The sequence below is a fragment of the Gossypium hirsutum genome, chromosome D10 (genome assembly GCF_007990345.1).
Source record: "Gossypium hirsutum isolate 1008001.06 chromosome D10, Gossypium_hirsutum_v2.1, whole genome shotgun sequence".
Taxonomy (NCBI): domain Eukaryota; kingdom Viridiplantae; phylum Streptophyta; class Magnoliopsida; order Malvales; family Malvaceae; genus Gossypium; species Gossypium hirsutum.
The window spans coordinates 12,770,743-12,782,178 of NC_053446.1; the positions used below are offsets into that span (position 1 = coordinate 12,770,743).

General features: G+C 31.6%; 1 protein-coding gene and 1 long non-coding RNA gene across 3 annotated transcripts; one reads left to right on the plus strand and one right to left on the minus strand.

The window, feature by feature from the left end:
• Positions 1–3,446: 3,446 nt before the first annotated feature.
• Positions 3,447–5,323, minus strand: LOC107914432 (CASP-like protein ARALYDRAFT_485429). 2 transcript variants are annotated; one of them, XM_041103133.1, is made up of 3 exons: positions 4,876–5,323; positions 3,899–4,043; positions 3,447–3,813 (listed from the first exon to the last, which is right to left on the minus strand). In XM_041103133.1, the coding sequence occupies exons 1-3, from the start codon at positions 5,007–5,009 to the stop codon at positions 3,619–3,621; spliced, it is 474 nt and encodes a 157-aa protein (XP_040959067.1). In that variant the 5' UTR covers positions 5,010–5,323; the 3' UTR covers positions 3,447–3,618. The 2 variants fall into 2 exon arrangements, with proteins under 2 accessions (XP_040959067.1, XP_016698836.1); XM_016843347.2 differs by having other exon boundaries at positions 3,911–4,043; positions 4,876–5,312.
• A 1,828-nt stretch (positions 5,324–7,151) lies between these two features.
• Positions 7,152–10,042, plus strand: LOC121222403 (uncharacterized). Its single transcript, XR_005919686.1, has 2 exons — positions 7,152–7,724; positions 9,811–10,042. It is a non-coding gene; the product is annotated as an uncharacterized lncRNA (long non-coding RNA).
• Positions 10,043–11,436: the final 1,394 nt, after the last annotated feature.

An 11,436-nucleotide genomic window follows, 5' to 3' on the forward strand; every position in this document is an offset into this window, starting at 1 on the left:
CACTCTTGTCTCCGTTGTTGTTTGATTATGTCTTTGCATTTATGCTCCAATAACCACATAGCTTCAAATATGTACAAATGACACTTAAAACTACTTTATCAGTGTCCAAAATCAACATACCATGGTTCGAATGAGAGATAGGCAAATTAGTCCTATCTACATAATCTTTGGTATCTTTCGAGCCAAGTTTAGTTCAAAGTGCTTTATCTAGCTTCCCCGAAATAGCATATTGTACAACTCAACTATTTGTCCATGAGTAACAACACCTTTGTGTTGGTAGATCAATAAGCTCGCATTCGTTAGTACAATTGAAGAACCTTTCATATCCCTGAACACAATTATATTTTGGCAAAACCTTCTTATTTGGTCTAAACACTTGGTTAAAATCTCCTAATACCATCCTATTTGTTATTTATATCATTTTTCATAAATGTATTTGTCATTTATTTTATTTTCGTCTCACATCGTGAGTGTGTCATAATTTGATATATTTATACTCTTTTTATGATTGAAATTATATGATATAATAATTAGGAATAATTATTTCAAAAAAGAATAATATTATATAGTAATTGGTTAAAATATACTTTTAGTCCTTATACTTTGCAAAAGTTATGGATTTAGTCCCTATAATTTTATTTGATCAATTTTAGTTCTTTTAATTTTCAAATTAGTCCATTTTAGTCCCTGTACTTTTCGAATTTTGAAAATTTAGTCCTGACTCAAATAGTAGCTGTTAAATCTATTTGTTTAAAATTCAATTACTAAACTAGTACTATACGTACAGTTGTAGATTTAGTCCATATTTTTTAATTGGATCATTCTAAGTCGTGAATTTTAAAATTTTAGTCTCTGCACAAATGACAATTATTAATCCATTAACTGAATTTTTAGTGAGTGATATGTGGATACAACAAGTTGGCACGGCATTACACATACGGTAATATGTTTGGCCATCAGATTTTGGAAATAACAAAACTTAATGAATTTAACAGTTACCATTTGCTGAAAACTAAAATTTTTAATTTTGAAAAATATAAGGGCTAAAAATGAAGAAATTAAAATATAAAAACTAAATCTACAACTTTTGCAAAGTAGAGAGACTAATAGTAAAATTTAACCTATAGAAGAAGGTTTGAAGGGTAAAATGTTCCGAAGAAAAGGCAGGTGTTAACTAAATTGTAATACAAGTCTGTAATTTCCAATGCGTGAAATCCTATCTCATTGAAAGGTTCTTCCATGTGAGAAGAACATGGGATAATCTTGTAATGCGGATGGGACACAATTCAAGGTATAATAAACCCTATTTAATCCAATTGATTAAGTTTCACAGTTTAAACGTAAAACTCTAAATCCCGACGATGACCTTTTATATGAAAAAGTCATTAAATAAACTAAATCACTAGGATAATATTTCGGTATTTAATATTACTTGTTGCATCACAAGTAAATGAAATTACAACTTTGTCTCATCTAAAAGGATTAGGATTAATTTCCTACTAATATATATGCAACATGCTTGCAGGGAATAGACCTCTAACGGGATTAGGATTAATTTCCTACTAATATAAATACAACATGCTTGCAGGGAATAGACCTCTAACGGGATTAGGATTAATTTCCAATTCATATAAATACAACACCTTAAATTACGAGTGGAAGAATAATATATCGAAATCATGGAGAGTTTAAAGTATTCATCAAGTTGCAAAGATGTGCGAAATCCTATCAAACTAAGTAGCGGATGCAGTCAAGAGAGGTACATGATGAGGCAAAAATACTTGAGAAGCTATCCATTAGTGAGGAGGGAGGATAAAGATGAGAAAATAGGGAATGCGGTGAAGAGAGTAAAGAAGTGGCTGAAAGAGATGAAAAGAAAGAACGATGGTAGGGAGAATGAGAGGAAGGCAACGGGACCTGCGACTTCTTCCCACATTCAAGCCTCCGTGAGCTTGTTGGCTGAAGTTGATGTGTTTCTACTTCCCACGTTTAGGCCTGCTTGAGATTGGCTAAAGTGGAAGAATCCTAAACCTACGAACTGCTCTAAAGTTGTAATTTCGTATAGTTATTTCTAATTTCGTCTGTTTTTTAACTCCAACATTAGGCGACAACTAATTACATCTCTCTAAAACTAATTGGAAATTCAATTCAATTTATTTATATTAAATAATTTTTGTTTGAATATTTGATATATATTTTTTATCTGGATGCCATTAAAATGGAAAAGAAAAAAAAAACTTTAGTCCAGCTTCTTGGCGTAATGCATATCAAAACAAAAAGGTTTGAACAAGGCTGGGCAGCATACAAAATTTCAAGAAGACCAAATCCAGATCTTAAATAATCTCTCTTCAATTACATCATTTAAAACTAAATAAGTTGTTTTTCCTGAGAAGAGATTTCACTTTTATATCAGTTTGGCCAACATTGAAAGAATTTATGAAACCTGTTTAGGCTTCAGCCCATCTCTGAAGGTTCACATTAACTTGTAAAATTCATGGTAGTTCATTGGACTTTACAATTTTATCTACAAATGGCGACTATTCTAAATAGGCTTTCGGCTGCAATGCTACTTCTTCCAGGCTCCAATGCTTCTATTGTTAATCTGTTATATTGGAGAATCTCCCCTAAAGCAGCGGCACTTCTTGCGTTTGTTAAATCTATGTTAACAAAGGGGCATAGTGGCTAATGGATTGGATATTTTTTGTTTGTTCCAAGGCTTTCAGTGTCCAAAACTCACATTGGTCCTGACTAAATTAGAAGCAAATTGGATCGGAGACAATACAAAAAGTTATCTCAACACTTATTTCTCCATTTATAATCTGAGAACTTGTTTAACAAATATCAAGCTCCAAGTGATAAGGCCCAACAAGCATCGGTTATTTGCCTATTGCTTGCTATCCCTTTCGGTATTTGGCCTTCGGCTTTTGCTACTTCACAGATTAGATAATGACCTAACCCCCACCATCAGTGGTTGGGTTACAGTAGATAATGACCCAACCCCCACCATCAGTGGTTGGGTTAAAGTGGTCATGCTGTTGTTTGATTAATTCTTCCGTTTTCAAATCAATATAATGAGGGAAGATGATGTCTTTATTGTTGCTTGTTGGAGTATCCTTATTGTTCCATTGGATTAACTAACAAAAAACCAACAATAGAATTACACCTAATCAAAGGTATGGACATGGAGCATTATAAGAGGCATCATCATTCATCAACAGTTAGTATATTACTATGACCAGTAAAGAGGAAATCAAACTGTGAAAGCATGCTTGAATGATGACTTGAAGAGGCTGAAGTCTAAACTCATTCAAGCTGTCTTCTTCATCTTCTAATCTTTTTACTTTTTTACCTCTGAAACTCTCGACTCCAAAGTCTATTTGATCAACTATGACACACTTTTAATACACGTATCATATTCGTATTTAATATTATAAGACATTTAATCATTGACAAGGAAACTTTATTCCAATTCATTGAAATTCAATCTGGTCATTAATGTGTTTTTTTTACTATACATAATAGAGTCTATGTACAATTCTTGATTTGAGCATCTCAGAAATTGTCAAGATTTGATTACTGAGTTTCCTGTATGAAACTGGGTTTGGAAGTACAGAGGCGCTACAAAGAAGGAAGGAGCCAAAGATTGAAGAGTGTTGAAGCAAAGGACAGGAACCAAGACAAGAAAGCCATGGCTGCAGAAAATTGATATCGACTACATAACTTCGACCAGCAATATGGCGTCCCAACATTCACCAAGAGACTCGTAACGCTAGCAGTTGAGCAGGCTGCGGCAAGTGAGAGAAATGACAAGGCCTGCAATCAGATAAAACATAAATTTTCCCGTCAAGCTGTGGAAAAAAAGATAACATCATGGTGATGATAACAAAGCAAAGGAAACCTTGCTATATACCCAGTCTCCGACAATGACGATCAGCAGTACTCGTGGTTGTCGCGGTAAGCATTTGATAAACACGGAATATGCATCGATTAATGCCAATGACACACTCCATGGCGTTACCAAGGCCATCACCGTCACAAGGTAGCTGAAAAAAGTTGAAAGAAAAGAGGAAAGTAAGTAATCATCCCCAACATTTAGTCTTAGCAGTACCTTCAGGTACCATTCAACAGCGTAACACAAAAGCTTTACATTGTAGTTTCATCCTTACAACAGCGTAATTGGATGTGAGAAGCTTGGAGTACATAAGTTACCGTACAAGTTCATCTTAAAATTGATATATGAAGAGTTCTGAACATTTACAAAAGTTAAGACGGATGAGATGGACAGTGCTGTACTATCTGGTTTTGTTTATATGAACATGAGAAATCAAGAACCAAAAGTCAAGGAAAAAACATTAGAAGATACAGTACAAGATCCATTAAGGTTCATGATAACTAGTTTTAGAATCAACTTAGAGAAATTTCCATTGAAATAGAAGAAATAACATACAATTCACCCCTTTTTTAAACTCAGAAACAATAAACTATATTATAATCCTTACTGAAGTTTGATAGTTAAGCAAGTGAAAGCATTTGATAATTCCAAAGCCCAGAACCCAAAAGATCACATAAAAGAATTGCATACAGTTCATTTGACTGTATCTTGCTTCCTCAATAAAAATGGAAAAGCAAAGAAATTTTGATCAGTCCTCTTATAAAAATTTTAACTCCTAACATAGTACTAGATTCATCAAGATGATGATCATGACAGTTTTCCCAGAGACTTCCACTTTAACACCAGAAATCAAGAACAATAAATTGAATTCCAACAAAATAACAGAAATAAGGGCATGGGTATTGACAATTAAAGGGTAAAGAGAAAACCAAAATCAAAATTTGACCCAACAAAATAGAAGAAATGAAGCTTTTGGGAATCACCTGAAAGAAGTATAGTTATAGAATTCAACATCCAAACACATGAAAAGAAGTGAAGCAGAGGAGAAAATGGTTTGTCCCAAACGAAGAGCCAAGCTAGCGCTAGTTCCCAATGCCCCTGGCACTTGCTCCATCATCTTTCAAGTCAGCTTATCTCTCCGTTTCTTCATCTTTAAATTCCCAGACAAGAAAGAAGAAAACAGAGTTCCAAAGAAAGTGAAAGAAGTGGTCTCCGGAATTCCGAAAAATTATGCTTGCAAAAATGGTTCTACCTTTGGGTTTTGTTTCTATGATGAAGACCTTGAAGAGAGAAAGAAGAAAAGGAAGAAAGTGTTTTTTTTTTTTTTTTAATTCTGAAAATAGGAGTTATATTGTCTTGACATAGTTTCATTCATGTCATGTTCCTACTGCTACTATTAGTTTTCTTCTTTTTGACGTAAAAATCAACTATTAAATGCGGTTTTTTGGTACGAACAAGGCTTTTAACACCTCAATGCTGAGGTTGAACCCTCATCTTGCTTAAAATACATATATTTTTCGAATTTTTTTATTCCCATCTTTTAGTTTACTTAATTAAAATATTAAAAATAATACAAATTTTTAATTTTTTATAATTGATATAAATTAATATTTAAAATAATGATTTGATATTATGATTTTAGCTTTATTCTTAAAAAAAAGTCATAATATAATTTAAAGATTAAAAGAGAAAAAAAACTATATAAATTATGTTATTAAACATAAAATTACATAAAAAAAAAAGAAAGCTGTATAAAAATATCCTCATTTAAAAAGAAAAAGGAAATATACAAATGGTAACTAAATTACAAGATTAATCTTTCTTAAGAAAGAAATATTTGATATATATTATATATGAAATTCAATTTTCAATAACTAAATGGATATGTAAAAATTTAAATTAACCAACTCCATGTACATATTTATATTTTTTAATATTGAATATATTAAGAAAAAAAGATTAAATTGTAGCATAGGACTAAAATAATTGAATGTGAGATGAATAATTTGAAGCATCCAAACTGATACATTCAAAAAGTTTAATTAATTAGTAATAATGATGTGGAAATTCATGTTAAAAGTATTAAGAAAGAAGAAGGTGGTGCCAGTTTCCATGGATGTCTACAACTTTGATCCTTTTTTAATAGACAACAAATCTTAGCTAAATAAATAACAACCTCAAACCCACTTTTTCTCTCATAGCCCACATTCAACCGGTTGCCGATCACTGCCTTTTATCCTTTCAACCCGCCTTTAACCGTCTCTTCTTTTCCTCTGCATCCTCCTATTTCCGTTACTCAAATTATTAACCATATTGTGTATTTTTTTTTCTAAAAAAAATTAATCTATAAATTAATATTTAAACTATACCCTCTTTTATTTTATTTATATTATTTCTCTCTTTTTGTATTTTTTTATTTTTTCCCTTTTATGATGTTTGGCAGTGTCAACAGTGCTCGAAATTGACCCTCTCAAAGTCAAAACGCTAGAGATTAATTTTGTTTTCGAACTTCATCGTCTACTTGCTCAACTTGACGGGATCGAAAAAGTTCTTTCATTAATCAAAACAATTATTTTCAAAACTGAATCGACCGATTGGACCAAGAACTAATTGGAGTATCAATACAGAGATTAAGGTTGAATAGATTGACTTGCAAACCCATATAAATCCATTGGGCCGAGCTAAAAAAACTCGTTGAATCGATTTTCTCTATTTTTTAATATTTTTATTTTTATAAATTTTTAATAATTTTTTAATATATAAAGAAAATAATATTTTTTGTCTTGCTTTCTTTTCTCTCTTTTTTTTTCTTTTTTTTTTTTGCTATATGGTAATTTTCAATTGGTTATCTCTTTTTTTAATAGACTTGAGGATTTTATTAACAAAAGTACTAACTTGGGGGGGAAAAAGTAGTTTAGGTATCGCTTATGACTGAAAAATATTTAGGTACTAAAATAGAAAAAATGGCAAGGATTTGCAGGTTAAGCCTTCTTTTAAAAAAAATAAACTTAACGATTTGACTAACAAATGTACCAACTGTTGAACCGCAACACCAGCTGATTTGCTTCTTTGTTTAGTTGTTATTGAGTCAAATAATTGCTGAGATATTTTGCTGATTTTTAGTTTTTGAATTGTTCACGTATGAGTCAGTATTAATCCTATTTTTTAGTAGTTAATTAAGTCTTTGTTAGTTGTAATATATGCTTAAAATATGGCAGTATTATTACTTGTGTTTTGATATAAAACGTATTTGGTTCAATAATAAATAAAAATTTCTTCCATTTTTCTATGTTCTCTCTACTTAAAAATATTGTTGTGAATTATGAATTGTGCCATTCATTTCCTATTCTAGTTTACAATTTGGTATCAAAGCTGGTTTGATTAAAAGGCATGCATATTAATTTTCTGATAGTTGCTCTTGTTGTTGGTGAGATGGCTGATCTACAAGTCATTGGTGGAATAAAAAAAGGTGAGCAATTAAAATTATAATTCACGGTCGATATGCATGATGTTGTATTTGCAAGGCCAAGATCTATGGGAGGTAGTTAATGGGAATGAAAGTACACAACCAGAAGAGAACGAAAATGGTGTTCTAAGGAAATGGAAGATTAAGGCAGGTAAAGCCATGTTTGCCTTAAAGACAACAGAGGAAGAAGATGTGTTGGAACACATTCGGAATGCAAAGGCCCTAAAAGAAGCTTGGGATACATTTTTTGATCTATTTTCGAAGAAAAATGAGACAAGACTTCAACTTTTACAGAGTGAATTACTGTAATAGCCTGATTTTTCAGTGGTGTCGGAAATAGTGGTTTGAGGCTACCAAATCTGGCAAGTAAGTTCGTAAATATTATTATTTAATATTTAGGAGTCAAATATGGTTTTAAAAGGGTTTTTGAATTAGTAATTTGTGTTTTATAATGATTTATTGGGTCAAGTGGTTTTAGAAAGTAAGGTATCGGAACTTCGTTTCTATAGTAATTAAGATGATATTAAAGTTTTATTGAAAAATTTTAATGTTTCGATAGTCAATTAATGAAAACGAACTAAATTGAAAAGGTATAAAACTTGTTAAATATAATAATTAAGTGATTAAATGGCTTAATTAATAAATAAAGAAGGACCTAAGTAATAATTGTACCTAAATTTAATGGATGAGGTGGCATAAGAGAATAATAATAAAATAAATCCAATGGCAAAAGTGTAATTTTGGTGAAATTAAAATAAAACAAATTTGAAAGTTTTCTAGACATTTTCTTCTTCAATTTTCGGTTCAAAACATACATAGAAGAGAGCTTAAGCTGGTTATTCAATTTTTGCTTCATGTGAGTTTAATTCTCATCCGTTGCTTGTAATTTTTATGTTTTTGAAATTGTTACAATTAGGTCCAACTAAACATTACCTTAGTTTTTTTTTATTTTATTAAAAATTTTGAATGTTTCCATTGATGAATATATATGATTTTAATTATTAAATGATTAATTTTAGATGTTGGTTGATATTTAAAAGCATTTTGTTATGTAATTTTGATGAATTTTTCGATTAGGGACTAATTTGTTAAATTAATCAAAGTACAAGAATTTAATGTGAAATTGTTGCATAAATGGGACGTTTTGAATATCATGAACATTTTGATAGCTTGGGTTTGTATTAAAAATGGTTAATTTGCATGTTTTGGGCTTAAGAACTAAATTGAATAAAAGTAAAACTTTAGGGGTAATTTTGTAAAAATTTTCAAAAATGACCAAATTGCATGAAATGAATTGTTTTATTGTCTAATTTAATATATGGAATGAAATTATTAATTTAGATCAAGGTCGAGTAAAAAATCAAAGAAAATGAAAAAATTACCAAAATACCCCTAAATCTTGGTATTTCTGCAATTTAACCAGGTAAGTTTGTATGAAGTGTATTCTGTATAATTTTGATTAAAGTGAATGTTAATTGGTGACTGGTATTTTGTTTATATGTTCTATTGTTGGAATTGAATTATTGTTGGAAATATATTATCGAATTTAATACTTAGTTTGGATTGAATGCGGGATTTGAGTACATTCGTAAATTGGTGTATGGTGGTATTGGAGGGAAACATCGGCATATTACCCAAGTAAACCGAGGTTCAGCATATGTTGCGAACTCTCGTGTCTTACTTTCTGTATGGAGTGATTTGGGTGGATCAGCTCTTACGAGCTTTTGTTCAGCTCTCACGAGCTTCTATTAAGCTGTTACAAGCTTCTATTTCGCTCTTATGAGCTTCTGTTTAGCTCTTATGAGTTTCTGTTGGCATGTTCGGGAAGACCAGCTCTTATGAGCTTCTGTTAACGATATACTTTTATTTGTAAGTCGTTCTTCGATTTGGAAAAATCTTGTTAAAGTGATTTATTTAATGAATTTGAAAGTTATCCAATGATATTCTAAATGATGATACATGATATATTGATATATAATGATATATTGAAATGGATGATATATGTATATAAAGAAACGGTAAGAGAATGATATGTATCATGACATGAACATATACGAATATCTTTGATATGTTGATACATGGAAATTATGTAAGTTGAGACGAGTAATAAACTTAAGTGTGACATGTTGAGATAATAAGATTATCGGTGTTGCATTTATATGAAATATGTTCAACTATGCTAACAAGTGTTGTTGTTTGGTGCTTAGGCAAATGCCAAGTTGTTGGTTGAATGGTAATATGTTTAATTATAAGTTGTATTGAAATGGTAAGTGTTCAAATGAAAATATGCTCGAGATCATGAAAGAGTGGTAAGGTTTAAAGTTATTTAAAATATTACTATGCTAGGGATGATATGTATAGATTTCATATTTGAAATGAATTGATATGATTAAAGTTCATACGAGCTAACTAAGCATTCAATGCTTACGTAGTTGTTTTCCTTTACTTTCAGATTATCAGAAGCATGATTGTGTTGGAAGCTTTTCGGAGTTATATGACACTATCCATTAGTTCTATCGGTACTTTTGGATGTTTTAATTTTGGTTATAATGGTATGTATAAGAATTTTTTTTAATGTTGGCCTATATGTAATTTGTTGAGATTAGTCACTTATTTTGGCTTGTTCTAGATGCCTAATTATAGCTTGTTGATATGCATAATGTTGTTGTTAGGTTGACACCAAATTGGGTGAGATATATGGGTTGTAAATTGGCCTATTTCCGTCCACACGGGCAGAGAAACTGGCATGTGTCTCAGTCGTGTGTGACACATGACCAGGTGACACGGTCGTGTGTCCCCTGTGTCTTTTAAAGAGTGCAAGTCAGTATATTCACACGGCCTAGCACACGAGTGTGTGACTTGGCCGTGTGGCTTAAGTCAGAGAGTTAGACAAGCATAGACATAGGCTGAGACACGGTCTTGTGTCCCTATTTCGAATGTCCACACGGCCTGAGACACGGGCATGACTCAAAGCTACCAATGCCCATATTAATAACACTATAATTTTTCCGAAGCATAAGGATGATGATGTATTACTTCAAAATGTCTACCATGTTCCAAGTATGAAGAAGAATTTACTTACGATAGCACAATTAACATCTATGGGTCATTTTGTCTTATTTGGCCCATAAGATATGAAGGTATATCGAGATCTTAAGATTTCAAAAATGTCAATAATTGAGGGGGAGAGATCATAATTAATTTATATGATGTCAACGGAGGCTGCAAATGTAGATAAGACTAGGAAGAACGAGATAGCAAATTTGTGGCACATGCAATTGGGTCATGTAAGCTATTCAAAGCTTGATGTGATGATGAAGAAATCAATGTTGAGGGGTCTTCCACAACTTGAAATTAGAACTGATTCGATTTGCGTTGGCTGTCAATATGGAAAAGCTCATCAATTGCCATATGCAGACTCTAAGTTTCAAGCAAAAGAACCATTAGAGTTGGTGCATTCTGATGTGTTTGGACATGTCAAACAAGCATCAAATGGTGGAATGAAGTATATGGTGACCTTCATTGATGACTTTTCAAGTTATGTGTGGATTTATTTTGTAAAGGAAAAAATCTGACACGTATTTAAAATTTAAGGAGTTCAAAGAGACGACTAAAGCAGAGGTTGAAAAAAAATTCGTTGCTTACGAATAGATAATGGTGGAAAATATAACTCGAATGAATTTTCTCAGTATCTTCGAGATTATCGAATACATCATCAACTTATATATGCCAATACGCCATAACAAAACAGCGTGGCTAAGAGAAAGAACAGACACTTGGCTAAAATTTGTTGGAGTATGCTTCACGCAAAGAATGTACATGGTAGTTATTAGGCAGAAGCAATGAAGACAGCAGCATTTGTTATCAATTGTCTCCTTCAACAAAGGTCATGTTTTCTATCACCTTTTGAAAAATTATGGAATAGAAAACCTTCGGTTAGTTATTTTCAAGTTTTCGGATGTGTGTGCTATGTGTTCATACTTGACCATTTGCGTAGTAAAATGGACAAGAAAGCTATAAAATGTATTTTTGTAAAATATGACAACCAAAGAAAAGGTTAGAAATGTTGCAATCTTGT